Here is a 15,370-nt window from a genome sequence, read left to right as displayed (position 1 = left end):
GATAACAAGGTGTAGAGCTGGATGAACACAGCAGGCCAAGCAGCATCCGAGGAGCAGGAAAGCTGACGTTTCGGGTAGGGACCCTTCTTCAGAAGAGTTCCGACCCGAAATGTCAGCTTTCCTGCTCCTCTGATGCTGCTTGGCCTGCTGTGTTCATCCAGCTCTGCACCTTGTTATCTCAGATTCTCCAGCATCGGCAGTTCCCACTTTCTGTCTCTCACTTCATTGACATCCCCTTCTTTCAAAAACTGCTAAGACTTTATCTCCCACGTATACACAAAAAGTTATTTGAATTGGAGGCAAAATCGGAACCCCACCCCACATACCAATCATGGGTTTAGCATCAGCACTACATCATTGATTACTGGCATTGAGTTCTTTTTAATTCATTAACTGGATGAGGGCGTCACTGGCTAAGCAGCATTTATTGCCCATCCCTAATTGTCCAGAGTCAACCATATTGCTGTAGGTCTGGAGTCACACGTAGGCCATACCAGGTAAGGATGGCAGTTTGCTTCCCTAAAGGACATTAGTGAAGCAGGTGGGTTTTTCCAACAATCAGCAATGGATTCATGGTCATCATTAGATTCTTAATTTCAGATATTTTATTGAATTCAAATTCCACCATCTGCAGTGGGGGATTTGAACCCACGTCGCCAGAATGTTATCCAAGTCTCGAGATTAACAGTCCAGCGTTAACACCACTAGGCCATTGCCTCAGAGGATGGGTGCAGACTTGAAGGGCTGAATGGCCTCTATGTGCACTGTAAGGATTCAGGATTGTCTCAGCCTGAAGGGTCTTGACAGAGCAGATGTGAAGATGATCAGACGATCACTCCTCTTACGGGAGATCTAGAACTAGGGATCACCATCTAAAAATAACGTGTGCCCATTTGAAAGAGATGATGCAATTCCCACCACCACCCACCCTCCATCACACACACACATATCGCAACCCACCCCCACACACCCCAACCCAACCCCACCCACACAGAATCCTGATTCTTTTGAACCCTCTTTCTTAAAATCTGGTCGAAGCAGAGTCTTTGAATATCTTTAAAACAATAAAGGAAAAAAGAGAATGGAAGCTTATCAAAAGTAGGTGGGATTGTGGACTTGAGGGTACATTAGATCAACCATGATCTTATTCAATGCCGGAACAGGTTCGAGAAGCTGAATAACATACTTCTGCTCCTTGTTCATATGTGCGTAAACTGGTATACTTAAAACACAAACTCAATCTTCTAATCATGATTGGCTTACCGGTGTAAAATCAATAGGAAAATAGCATGAAGTGATCTCAAAGAGCTCTTCCACAAAGTTCCCTTTAAACAAAGACAGAAGTCAATAGCTAAACAGAAGACAAAATAAATTGAATAGTATCTAAATAGAACAGATTCTTTTATACCTTACTTGAACTTAATATAAACCAAGCAGTTTCTGTTTATTAAACCAAGGTGTTTTTTGTGGTAAGGATTAAAAATACATACAGAAAGTTTCCAACTTTCACTCTTTTCCAATGCTGAGTGTGCCAGCTTATGGTGGGGTCCTGTTCCTCTGTAGCTAATCAAGACGTAAGCCTTGAATCAGTGGCTTGCACTTTCTCTAGAGTCAACATGCTGTTGGTTTAAGCTCCACTTTAGGGGCATGAGCAAATTTTCTCAACAAACACTGACATAATACAGGCGTATTGATGTCCCATCAACGCTCATACGTGGGTCATAAAAATCCCAAGGAACCATTCCAAGAATAGAAAGGGAATTCCTGAATATCCTGGAACATATATCCATGAACTAACATCAATGAGATGGATTATCATTATCACATCACTTCTTGTACTATAGAAGCTGAGGCAGTCAAATTGCACAATTGTGATTACAATTCAAAAGTACTTAGTGACTGACAGATGTCCTAAATGCAAACAGCAAAATAAATGCCTGCTTTCCCTTATTGTGTTTAACCAAAATAGTCATTTCCCTTAGTAAGCATAAAAGGTAAAATTTCCACAGTACCAGAGGACCATAAGCTGCCCTCTCAAAAAGACGACAAACATGAAGATCTTTAGCAAGTGTAGACGATAAATGTCAGCAGGCTGTTGAATCACAGGGTAATATTTTGAAAAGTCTGATTATGTTTTCACGTCAAGAACACACAAGCAGATTTCCAGATAATATTTGTTTTTTTTTGGGGTTGCGGTTTACCAATTCAGGATGTTTGGTTGGGGGTGGGAGTGGTGGGGGGGGCGGGGGGGGGGGGTCAGATACAGAGAGAGAAAGACACATGCATATATTAAGAACTTAATAACTGTAGTGTTGTGGGTGTAGAAGAGAGAGGTAAGACATGGAGCTATATCTGTGTGACAGCCAAACAAAAATAAAATCCAAGATCCCACACAGCACCTTTGCTGGGTTGCTGGAAACTGAACCAACTCATAGGCTAAAAATAAACTAATGCGGCTCTGACAGGATGTCAGCAAGCTTGCAGCGAGACAGAATGCTGGGTGTATAATAGGTTTGTAGTACACCCAACTAAGAAATGAAAGATAGAAACAACGTTATTTTATTGCTATTACACAGTGTTGTTAGCAGGGTGACAAATCTCAGGCGATTTAATTAAGTGTCACACGTGAAACACATTTAGGTGTAATTTGACCAATAGGTTATTTTCCTACTTCTATCTCATGACTATAAAATTGCAGACTCTTGCAGAAAATACATACCAAGTTCATAATTGTTGACGACGATGTCCCTGGAGATCTGAAAAGCCATTAATAAATTCCTTGGGTCCTTTTCTCCATCCATTGCTTGAATAAAACCAAATGTGAAGTCCGCTTCCAAAGTCTTCAGCTCTAAGCACAGAAGAATGAAAAACAAGCTTACTGAGTGCTGTACTCCACAATGACCACAGCAATATGGTTGACTCTTGACCTCTCGCTGGGCATTTTAGTTTAGGCAATAAATGCTGGCCTTGTCAGTGATAGCTCATGAATGAATATAAAAAAAAACTTTGCTCATTATCTCAATCAGAGGAGACAACAGGCAGGACCGGGGGGGATGAAAAGAAAATGTCTCATTGATTTTGTATACAGTAATCAAGATTATGGCTGAGGAATATTGGGAGGACAGTTCAGAGGAAGCACCTCTTTATTTATCTCCTGTCACAAAATCAGATGATCCAAACATTATTACTAATTGTGAGGGCCTGCTGTATGCAAATTGCATCTTCCCCACATAGAACAGTTATGAATGAAATTGAACTGAGCTAACCATACAACCTTACTCATGGAATAATACCTTACACACAAGTCCCAAGCATCACCATCACAATGGCTGGGTATGTCCTGTACCACCAGCAGGACAGACCCAACAGAAGCGGTGGCACAGTGGTATAGTATACAGTAGGAGGGGGCTGCTTCACAAGTGCTCTATATTGACTCTGGGCCCCATGAAGTATCATGGCATCAGGCCAAACATGGGCAAGGAAACCTCCTGCTGCATGGAGAGTGTCCAGGGGTGCAGATTGTACTGAGTGGGTGACTTCAATGTCCATGACCAAGAGTGTCTCAACTAGACCATTATTTACTGAGCTGGTCAAATTCTTAAGGACATTAGAGACCGAGGAGTTCAGGTATATAATTCTTCAAAGTTTGCATCTCTAATAGATAGAATGGCTAAGAAGGCATTTAGCGTGCTTGTCTTCAGACCTTGACAGTATAGGAGTTATGATGTTAAATTGAGGTTGTACAGGACATTGGTGAGGCCTCTCTTGGAGTACTGTGTCCAGTTCCAGTTTCCCTGTTGTAGGGAGGATATTATTAATCTGGAGAGGGTTCAGAAGAGATTTACCAGAGCGTTGCCAAGCAAGGAGGATTTGAGTTATAAGGAGAGGCTGGATAAGCTGGGACTTTTTCCACTGGAGTGTTGGAGGTTCAGAGGTGACCTTATGGAGGTTTGTAAAATAACGAGGGCTATAGAAATGGAGAATGGTAGGTATCTTTGACCAAGGGTGGGGAATTTCAACACTAGAGGTCATATTTTTAAGATGAGAGGAGAAAGATTTAAAAATGAGGGGCAATTTTTTTTTTTGCACAGAAAGTTGTTCATGTGTGGAACGAACTTCTAGAGGAAGTGATGGATGCGGGTACAGTTACAATGTTCAAAGGACATTTGGATAAGTATATGAATAAGAAATATCTGGAGGGATTATGGGCCAAGTGCAGGCAGGTGGGACTAATTTAGTTTGGGGTTATGATCGACATAGACTGGTTGGACTGAAAGGTCTGTTCCTGTGTTGTATGACTCTATGACATAGCTGCAATAGTAGGTCTGAGGCAAAATGGGAATCAACGAAGGGAAAAGTATAAATGGCCTCATCTTCACCGATCTGACTGCTGCAGATGCAGGTGCCTACGAAAGTATTGGCAAGAGTGATCACCACATAATCAGTACGGAGACCAAATCCTGTCTTCACAGTGAAATTACCCCGTCATGTTGTGTGGAACTATCATTGTGCTCAATGAAGTGATCTAGAAACACAAGGTTGGACATCCATGATGCACAGTGGGCTATCAGCAGTAACCAAATTGTACTCCAGCACAACCTGCAACCTCATGGTCTGACATAACCCCATGCTACCATGACCATCAAGTCAGAGGATCAACCCTATTTCACTGGAGAGTGCAGAAGGGCAAGTATCAGGCGTACCTGAAACAGAGGTGTCCACCTGGAAAAGCTACAAAACAGGATAGCAGCAAGTGAAGAAACAAAGCCAGTGATTCCACAAACAACAGATTAGATCTTAGTTCTGCAGTGTCCACCATCTAGCCATGAATGGCAGTGGACAACTAAATTGGAGGAAGATCTACAAAAATCCCCATCCTCAGTAATGGGTAAGCCCAGTACATACCAACAGATTAAAGAACAGCTTCTTCCATACTGTTATCAGGCTTATGAACGGACCTCTCATATTCAGCATTCTGTTCTATTACCCTGATGTACTTATCTAAGTTCTGATTTGACTGGTTACCATGCAAAACGATACTTTTCACTGTATCTCAGTGCATGTGACATAAATAAATCAAATCAGTGGAAAAGACAGAAGCATTCTCAACAGTCATCAGCCAGAAATGCCAACCTTTTCCAGAGGTCCTAGTATCATAGATGCCAGTCTACAGACAGTGCGATTCACTCCATGTGAAAGAAACGGCTGGAGGCACGAGATACTGCAAGGACGATGGACCATAAAACCAAAGAACTGCAGATGCTGGAGATCTGCAACAAAAACAGAAATGGCTGGAGAACCTCAGCACAACAAGTTCTAAACAGGAGTCATCGGACTTGAAACGTTAACTGTTTCCTCTGTGCAGATACTGTCAGACCTGCTGAGGTTCTCCAGCAATTTCTGTTTTTTGTTGCAAAGACAGTTATTCCAGCAATAGAGCCGACGACATTGTCCAGAACTTGCCGCAGTCCCAGTATAGCTACAACATTGGTATTTATATGATAATTGGAAAATTGCCAGGTGTGTTCTGTACACCAAAAGGAGGACAAATCCAGCCTGGCCAATTACCAGCCAACAGTGCTATCAAACAGCACTTGCTAAACAACAAACTTCTCATTGGCTCCGGTGAAAACCATTACCCAAAGTCACTCAGTTCCTGACCTCACAACAACCTTAGTTCAAACATGGTCAAAAGAGCTGAATTCCAGAGGTGAGGTGAGAATAATCGCCCTTGACTGATTGTGGCAAGAAGGAGTTTGAGCAAAACTGGATTCAATGGGAATCAAAAGAAAACTATCTGCTGGTTGGAGTCATACTTGGGACAAAGAAAGGTGGCTGAAGATCAGTCATCTCAGCTCCAGGACGTCTCTGCAGGAGGTCCTCAGGGTTCATGTCCTCGGCCCAACAATGTTTAGTTGCTTTATCAATGATCTTCACTCCATCATAAGGACGGAATTGTGGCTGTCTGCTGACAAGTCCACAACTTTCAGCAGCATTTATGACCACTTAAACGCTGAAGCAGTCCATGCCCAAATGCAGCATGACTGGGACAATATCCAGGCTTAGGCTGTCAAGTAGCAAATAACACTCATGCCACACAGATGCCAGGCAATGACCACCTCCAACAGGAGACAATCTAACTACCAGCCCGTGATATTCAATGGTGTTACTATTACCGAATCCCCAATTACCAACATCCTGGGGGTTACCATTTACCAGTAACTTAACTGGACTAGTCATACAAACACAGTGGCTATAAGGACAGGTCAGAGGCTAGGAATCCTGCAGTGCATAATTGACTCAAAGCTTGTCTACCATCTACAAAGCAAAGGTTAGGAGTGTGATGAACCTTCCACAGTTGCCTGGATGAGTGCAGCTCCAAGAACACTCAAGAAGCTCGATAACATTCAGGACAAAGTGGGCCACTGATTGGCACCGCATCCACAAGCATTTACTCTCTTTACTGATGACATACAGCAGCAGCAGGGTGGACCAGTTACAAGATGCAGTGGAAAAATTCCCCAAGGATTATCAGACAGCACCTGCCACACCCAAGAACATTTAGGACAATGACAGTAGATCAGCGAGGACACCACTACTCAAGTTGTTCTCCAAGCCACTCACCAACCTGACTTGGAAATATATCATAATTCTTTCACTGTTGCTGGGTCAAAATTTTGAACTCCCCTTTAAACAGCACTGGGAGTGTATGCACACTGAATGGATTACAACATTTCAAGAAGGTAGCTCATCACCACCTTCTCAAGGCCATGAGGGTTAGGCAATCAGTGTTCGTCCAGCATCCCCTGAATAAATAAAAATAAAAGGGCATTGAGGTGGAGATGAGTTATGATGCGTCAGAACAAGCTTAAGAGGCTGAATGTTTCTCTCACCACTTCCTAATTGATGGATTTCCAAATGAGATTATGGAGGCAAAAAATCTGGGATATTTTGCAATAACAATTTCTCTGATCATTTTGTGTGTGTGGGGTTGGGGGGGGGGGGCGGGGCAATCAGATTTTCCACTTAAATACACTTCAATGCCTCCTTTTATCCATTTCCAACATATGACAGCGCTAAACAGAAACTTCCTTTAATGTACCTAATTTACCTCAAGCATGTGGACAGTTCAAGAAAGCAGCTCAACACTACCTTCTCAAGGACAACCATGGTTGAACAATAAATGCTTGCCAGCCGATGATGCCCACATTCCACAAGTGAATTACAAAGTGGAAATGAGATGCAAAGGGAAAAGAATAAAACAACAAAATATACCTTGTTCTCTGGTGTCCATTAAATTTGAGATGATGCTGTACACAGAATGCCGATCGGATTGCATCAGGGACTAAAGAAAAGAAGACATTAAAAGAAACACACAAAATACCTTTATAACCCACATGAGGCTACATTACTTACAAATCAGTTCGCTGCCAAAATGTCCCAAGGTGCTCAATTAGACAGCTATCGATTAAAACATTTTGGGCAGTGTTGGACATTAATTAAAACAAAAAATGCATGTTTATCAAAGACAGGGATTTATGGGAAAGAAAAGATGGGAGAGAGGTTTAGGGCAGGAATTCTCTTTCTTAGGGGCTAGATAGTTGAAATCTATCAGTGGATTTGGTCTCGGGCTATCATCCGTCTTCGTGCCTCTCCCTCACAGTCCCCTTAATCAGTAGCAGTGCCCAAAACCAAAGTAAACAAAGCAAGGGAGCATACGATAAATGCAAGAGTATTGAGAAGGGTGGAGAAAAGTTATGGACATTGGAGGGCATGTCGACAGGCTCCTAAAGACGGCAGCACAGTTACATAAGGTGATAAAGAAGGCATATGGAATGCTTTCCTTCAGTTGGAGAAGTGTTGACTATTACAGCAGAGATGCAATGGCGGAGCTATACAAGTCACTAGTTAGGCCAAAGATGAAACACATGTCCATACAATTCCTATAGTGTGGATTCAGGCCATTCGGCTCAACAAGTCCACACCAACCCTTTGAAGCTCATCCCACCCAGACCCATCCCCTTATCCTAGAACCCTGCATTTCCCATTGCTAATGCACGTAACCTATACATCCCTGAACACTATGGGCAATTTTAGCATGGCCAATCCACTTGACCTGCACATCTTTGGGCTGCGGAAGCAAACTGGAGCACCCCGCAGAAACCCACACAGACACAGGTAGAATGCGCAAACTCTAGACAGACAGTCACCCGAGGGCGGAACCGACTGTGGGTCCCTGGAGCTGTGAGGCAGCAGTGCTAACCACTGAGCCACCATGCCGCCCATAAACTGGTCACTACATCACAGAAAGGACATGATAACTCTAAGTTGTTCGGAGGAGACTTATAAGAATGCTACCAGGGTTCGAAAATTGCAGGTCTGAGCAAAAATTGGAAAGACTAGGGATGCTTTCCTTAGAACAGAGGAGGCTGAAGGATGCCTTAATTAAACAATATAAAATAATGACGAGCTTGGTGAGTGGACAGAGAAGACCTATTTTTCCTAGCAGAAAATCACCAGAGGGCACTAACTTAACATACTGGAATAGAAATTGCTGGAGAAACTCAGCAGGTCTGGCAGCATCTGTGGAGACAAAACAGAGATAATGTTGAGTCCAGAGTTAACAGTATGGCTCTTCTTTAGAAGTCTAGAATGGATTTAAGATGATTGGTAGAAGGATTAAAGAGGCAAGAAAAACATTTTCCACAGAGGGCAGTGGGTGACTGGAATCCACAACTCTACTTGGCGGTTGAGATCGAAACTCTCAATTCATTCAAAAGGGCACTGCACCTGCACCTGAAGCACTGTAACCTACAAAGCTATGGACCAAGGGCTGGCAAGCTGGTATAATGGGTAGCTGGTTTATTTAGCTGGCACAAACACACTGGGCTGAATGGACTTTTTCTGTGTTTAAACTTTCTATGTCTCGAAAACATTGAACTGGGTTTTCTCTTGTCAGTAGTGTTCCACAGGATTTTCTGATGTGTATCATGTGAACTCACCTGGACATGCACCTCCTGGAACAATGCCTTCAGCATAATTACAGCCAATCCTTCCGGCAGAACGGAGCTCATGCTCTAAGGGCAACAGATAAAGCAACGATAGTTATGCCAGAAAGAATGGATTGATGACAGTTTGCAATATACACTGTTCCACTTGTTAACTGCTTTCCAACACAGCAGGAAACTACATTAAATCATATTATATTAAAAATACTTGGAAAATGATAAGGCTTCCACCAACAGAAATCCAATGAAATACTTTCATCCTAAATAATCAAATTCTCCGTCAACACATGCTGCTCAACTTGCTTCCGGCATTTTCTGTTTTCATTTCAGACTTCCAGGTTTCATATTATTTTGCTTTTGTACTACAGTAGTTGAATTTTCTTCAGCCCTTTCTTGATATCCTTCACGCACTTATTCCCAATAAATTATTTCTCTCTTTTAAACACTTTAATTCAATCTATGGCCTTCTAAGGCAGTGTACTCTCTCAACTCCATATGTGATGGAGTTTCTCCCTGTATTTGGTTTCAACTAGTTCAGCCTTTGTTCGTGGTTTCCCCTTTAAATAGAGCAATGTTCTTTTGGCAAGCAGGTGATGATAACAGCACAAAATGCCCAATGTCTTGTATAGTAATAATATGACCTACTTTCGACTTTTTTCATTCTCTTTGCTCATGCTGCAAACCTTTTCACATTAAATGCAGCTAGGTGAATAAGGGAACTTGCATTTATATATACAACACAAAGAGCTTTTAAAAGGTACCAAAGGCATTTAATAACTTCGAAGTGTAGTCACTGATGGTATGTTGGAAAATTTTAAATTTGGTGCTAACAGTTTGATCAAAAGATCACTTTTCTGATCAGCCAGCTGAACCGCAATTACAGTTGCAATTAACAGTTTCCCCTCTGTGCTCTGAGCAGTGTCAATCACACGAGTCTTGTCACTACAAATTACTCAAAACTGCAGCAGGAGCTGTTTTCTGAGGTATGGCTGAAGCAAGTTGTTGGAAGAGAGAGTGAGATCTCCAAACTGCTATTAAATTGTGTTGTAAGTACTGACAAATGTTGACAAGAATCATTCCAACATTTACAATTCACTTCAACAAAACATACAAAAACAATAAACATTCTCACCAAGGCTTTCAACCCTTGCAAGACATAAGGTGTGATAATGTAATGATCCTTCAGTCGATCTATATAGAAGATAGCCAGTGCCTCCACTGAAAGAAAGCAAAGAACGATGATTTATTTGGTGCTTTCCGTAACTAACGGACATCTCACAGCCAATGACGTACTTTTGAAGGACAGTCACTGTTGTAATGTAAGAAAACTGGCAGCGATGTTCACAAAGCAAATTCTCAATTATTGACAATGACTACATCATCTTTTCATGACATTGGTAGAGGAAAGAATATTGGCCTGGACATCAGAAAAAAATTGCCGCATTCTTCGAAATAGCGCCACAGAATTTTTATGCTCATCCAAGCAGGTAGATGGGGCCTCGGCCAACTTCTCATTTTAAAGTTGGCACCTATTATAGTCTTGCATTGCCTCAGTAATGAATGCCACTGTAGGTTTTTGTTCTCAAACATTATGGAGTTTGAACCTGAAACCTTGCAACCCAGAGGTAACAGCGCATTCAACTGAGATAATGTTAGTTTAAACTCTTGTTTTTTTTTTCTCTCAGGATGGGAGGTGCAGGGAGAAGGAGAGAGTTTGACAGACAGTCAGAGAAGGAGAGTGAAAAGAATTAAAGGAATCTTTTGCATGGCGGACTGTGTCACTGGGTTGGAGTTGAGCGAACTAACTTGTAGTGTCTGCGAGAATGGGGTAATAGTGAAGGTGTGGGAGCTCAGTTGGCTGTGGCTTGGAATCCTAGCAGTTGTATCTTTCAACATTTCTGTATAAGATGCAGCCTTCACTGGTTGCGTTTCATTTGACAATTCACCTTTTGCTTGATAAACTTCACCCTAAAGCAAGGCAGGAAAAGTCTATGTTGTTCAGAGGAGACTTAAAAGAATGCTGCCAGGGTTTGAAGATTGCAGGAATGAGCAAAAATTGGAAAGGTTAGGGATGCTTTCCTTAGAACAAAGGAGGCTGAAGGATGACTTAATCAAGGAGTATAAAATAATGATGGGTTTGATGAGCGGACTGAAAAGACCCATTTTTCCTCGGGGAAATGTCAATCACCAGGAGGCACAGACCTTGCCCAGAGACCAATACTGCTGGCCATTGACTGGTGGCCCTGACCTAAAATTGTAATAATTTTCTTTTAAAATTTGTTCTTGTCATGTCAACAATATCAGCTCAGATCTGGTTGCTGAAAGTTGCATGACGGAGTGGTCTGAATTTCAGAGGACATTAACGGTGAAGCACACTACATAAAAAATAGTTACGTGAAGACTGAGTAAAGTGAAACATCTTGGGTTTTCAAAACAATGTGGCAGTATTAATGGCCAGTGTTGAACAATCTAGAAAAGGTGATGGACAGAGAGAAGTTAACCCCTCTTCTAAAAGTGCTTCTCTCCCCACACAATCACTGAGCAATCCTTCTTCCAGTCTAGTTGTCTGTAAAGCAGAGTCTCCATCATGGCCCTGCCTGCCTAGACCAATGATAGATTTATTGTAAATCCATAAAGTGAACATCAGTACATTTGAAAACAATGAATTTAGCATCTTCTCAATCTGTACACAAAACTCTTACCTTCTTTTTGTTTGAGAGACGAATAAGACAGCAACAAAACCTGAGACAGAAGCTGAATCCCTCGGCTTCTTGTTCTTGGCTCAGAATTTGTTAAACATTTCCTGTAAATCAAAATGTATTTTAAGAAACAGCACAATTAGACTTGATCCAACTAGTGTTAGTGTTCGTTTAGTCATAACATGTAATTACAGCTGGAATGTTATCCCTTCGCACAAATACTAATTCCTTGCTATAATTCAGGGCTTTCTCAAGATGCAGGCTCTTTCTAAAGTATTTTACCAGAACTATCAATGCAATGACAGCCCAGACAATGCATCTGTGTCAGTGTTGCCCCAGCTGAAATCAGCTAACTCAGCGAAGATCAGCATGGCAATTGTTGCTTTCTGGTTTACACAGTACACTGCAACACAGGATTATGCCTTTGCATTCCAGTAATGAGGAGCTCCGATTCAGACAGCGCACTGATATTTTGAAATGTTCTTGGTAAGGAAACAGGTGCACTGGGAGCCAAAGCTAAACTTCAACAGTTTCAGTACTCATTTTTAAAAAAACAGCAACAATAACAGCCTCTCTAAATGAAACTGCTGACACTATTGAAAATTAATTCCCCTCACCCTGACTTTATCAATGTTTTTCTCTTTTTATCTACTCTGAGTAGAGGAGACTAACTGCAATTGTGAACTTAAATTAACCCTATTGGAGATCTGCTAACAAGGCGAAGGCCTATTACGGCACCTAACTATTCCAGCTTGTGAAATCACCCCTTAAATTCTTCTGGAAGTTAAACGAATCACCCACGGCAGATAAAAGTTGCTTTAGTATGTTGGGCCAGGCAAAGCGGTAAAATCAAATCAAATCAGTCCAAGTGACACAGACTTGACAAGTATGTGAGAACAGGATTATTAGCAAAGGGCAGTGATGCCCAACATGGCCAAATAATGCAGTTCATTACCTTAGCTCATGCGTAAAGAACATGTGGGTAAGACATTAGCTGTACCTGGTACCCATGAAGTTATGCTCAAACAAGGGGTATTGAAGATTAGGCAGGAAGAGAAATTCCCCTTTCCATCACAATGAAGAAAAAGTTTATAATTAACCTACGCTAGACAGTAAGTTTAGGAACTATATATTGATCTTGCAAGATGAATGAGGAATGACACAGATACATCAGTATAGCTCATTCAAGTGCCCAGGAGTCATCCAAACAACTTCATATCCAATGAACAACAATTAAGTATAGTTACTGTGTAAAGTAGGAAAAACAGCAGCAAATTTTTCACAGCAAGTTTCCACAATTAGCAATGTGACAACAACCAGACAATCTACATGCTACTTAAGGGTTAAACATCGGCTGAGACACCGATGTTAACTGTCCTGCTTTTCTTTGAAGAATGCTGTGGAGTTTTTCGTATACAGCTGAAAAGCTGCTTGGGGCCTTCAACAAATGTCTTATCAAAAAGACAACAACTTTGTCAGTTGAGGAGTTGCTCAGTAGAACACTGGGAGTGTGCACCTGATAGATATGCTCAATTCCTGGAGTGGGACTTGATCTCACAATCTTCTAACTTAAAGATAACCAACTGAGCGATAGCTGAAATTCTCACAAATTTCATAACTTCATTTCATTTCAAATTGCATAAATACGGCTTGCATGCCTAAGTATTGAACAGTGAGCGATAATCTGATTGAAGTATTCAGAGGAATTCAATCAAGTAGATTTAGAGAAACTAATCACTCTGGTAAAAGAAATCATACTTTGCACATAAAAACTAGTGGAAACCTAGAATCTTCCCCCCCAAAAACATCACTGATGCTGAGGACAAATTTCAAGACAGAGATCATTAGGTAAGCATGTAGATCAGAAGAGGATAGAACTGACCTGAGGTACAAATTAACCTTCAACTAATTTATATTATAATGTGGAGCTGAACAAATCTTTTTGTTTTGCACATTGCACAGGATCGATAATCAGCAAATTGTAATGGCCAACATCAACCCAATTGAACAAATACGTAGTTTATCAAACAGCATGAGCCAGTGCTCCAGAAACTACTTTTACAACAAAGACGCAAATTTTTGTTAACTGTTGATCAAAGTCGCTCATCAAAACTTAACACTTTGCAACAGAGAAAAAGGTCAGAAGAGAATTGAACCACCAATAAAGCTTACAAGGTCCATCAGCACAAAAGATAATTCACATTCAACTTTAACATGTGAACGCTGAACATTAAAAGGACAACGACGTTTTAAGAATAATTTCACGAAGTAGAAGGCTCAAGGTTTAGTTCTTTTTTTATTTGCTGAACTCAATTTGAACTTTTATAAATTGGCGTCACTGGAATAGAGAAGGGGACACAAACAACCCAGGTTCCTGTCAATCAACTATCCATCACTGATTTAAACACAGAAGGGCAGAAGCAAGATCAGCTGTGAATCACCCTACAGCCAGACAAGAATTATTTTCTCAGCTGACAACAAGACATGGAAAAGCTGAAGTCTATAGTACCCATGAAACCCACATTCTACCAAAAAACCACTAACTTTAGGGAAGACGCAGAAGAAGAAGAAGACACAGAGCAACAAACATAAGGAATCAGTCTGTGTTCATCCAGCTCTACACCTTGTTATCTCAGATTCTCCAGCATCTGCAGTTCCTACTGTCTCTGAATCAGTCAGTTAATCGTTTTTAACTGGCTCTTCCAGTCTACAAAACAAAGCAAGACTAATTAAGACACTGAACAAGGATGGTTTGCATTACCCCAAGGCTTCCACAATTTCCAGTGCAGTGCACTTCCCATCAATGACACCTAAAAGGAAACGAAACACAATTAATATTCCATGGAGTGTGCATCAGACTCTCAATTCCCGTAATATGTAACATTGAAGATATTTAAATTATCCAACTATTTCATTCTTTTATTGAGTTGTTAGCAAATGCTGATAAAGCACAAAGAGTGCAGGTAACGTTCTACCAGTCTGTCCTTTTCAGTTGTTATCGGATCTTTTGTGCATTCCCAGAACTTTCTGGCTTCAAGTATCAGAAAACAGCAACATGGAAGAGGCATCACACAACAAAAATTACAGCCAGTTACAAATTTGCATTCAGATTATGTCTACTAGCACACTTTTTGCATTGGCATTCACAGGTAACCTTGGACCTGGAACATCAGAGACACAATCATTAAGGTCAGACATGGCATTGCACTGTTCAACAGAAAATACACCAGAACAGCGCAGCAAAAACACCATGCAGCTAGTACAGCATTACAGAAACCTACTTACATAACATGTTCTCATTTATAACTGATTGTATAACAATTAACTTTGAAACAATCCAACATAAAAACCACAATTCAATAATTGTCAATGGGATGTTAAGCTTGTGAATATGTGCATTTCCTGTTCTTAAGTTTTACTGAACAGTAGTAGAGTTCCTACAGAGTCGTGCAACATGAGTCAGGGCAAAGTGTAATTTTAAAGTTACAAACTGTGACCATATTTTCATATTTTAGCTTGATAATAAAGACTGAGTAAATAATTTGAACTGCAGTTATACTGTCTGATCATAAATGGAACTGCAGTGCCTCTGAAGGGACAGTACAATTACAGCGTGACATATAAATGTGAGCAGTTTCCATTCTAAATACAAACACAAGAATT

General features: G+C 41.0%; 1 protein-coding gene across 1 annotated transcript in view; it reads right to left on the bottom strand.

Moving 5' to 3' along the window:
- Positions 1 to 15,370, bottom strand: part of LOC125485560 (MMS19 nucleotide excision repair protein homolog) — a 28,554-nt gene that overhangs the window by 5,398 nt on the left and 7,786 nt on the right. The window contains exons 2-8 of the mRNA XM_048608799.1: positions 14,469 to 14,517; positions 11,711 to 11,811; positions 10,141 to 10,226; positions 9,003 to 9,077; positions 7,276 to 7,345; positions 2,720 to 2,848; positions 1,264 to 1,325 (exon numbers count right to left, since the gene is read on the bottom strand). Coding sequence (XP_048464756.1) covers positions 1,264 to 1,325; positions 2,720 to 2,848; positions 7,276 to 7,345; positions 9,003 to 9,077; positions 10,141 to 10,226; positions 11,711 to 11,811; positions 14,469 to 14,517 — 572 coding nt within the window. The remainder of the gene's footprint in view (positions 1 to 1,263; positions 1,326 to 2,719; positions 2,849 to 7,275; positions 7,346 to 9,002; positions 9,078 to 10,140; positions 10,227 to 11,710; positions 11,812 to 14,468; positions 14,518 to 15,370) is intronic.

This window comes from Rhincodon typus, chromosome 20, assembly GCF_021869965.1.
Source record: "Rhincodon typus isolate 14 chromosome 20, sRhiTyp1.1, whole genome shotgun sequence".
Classification (NCBI taxonomy): Eukaryota; Metazoa; Chordata; class Chondrichthyes; order Orectolobiformes; family Rhincodontidae; genus Rhincodon; species Rhincodon typus.
This window is presented reverse-complemented; position numbering and strand designations above follow the sequence as displayed.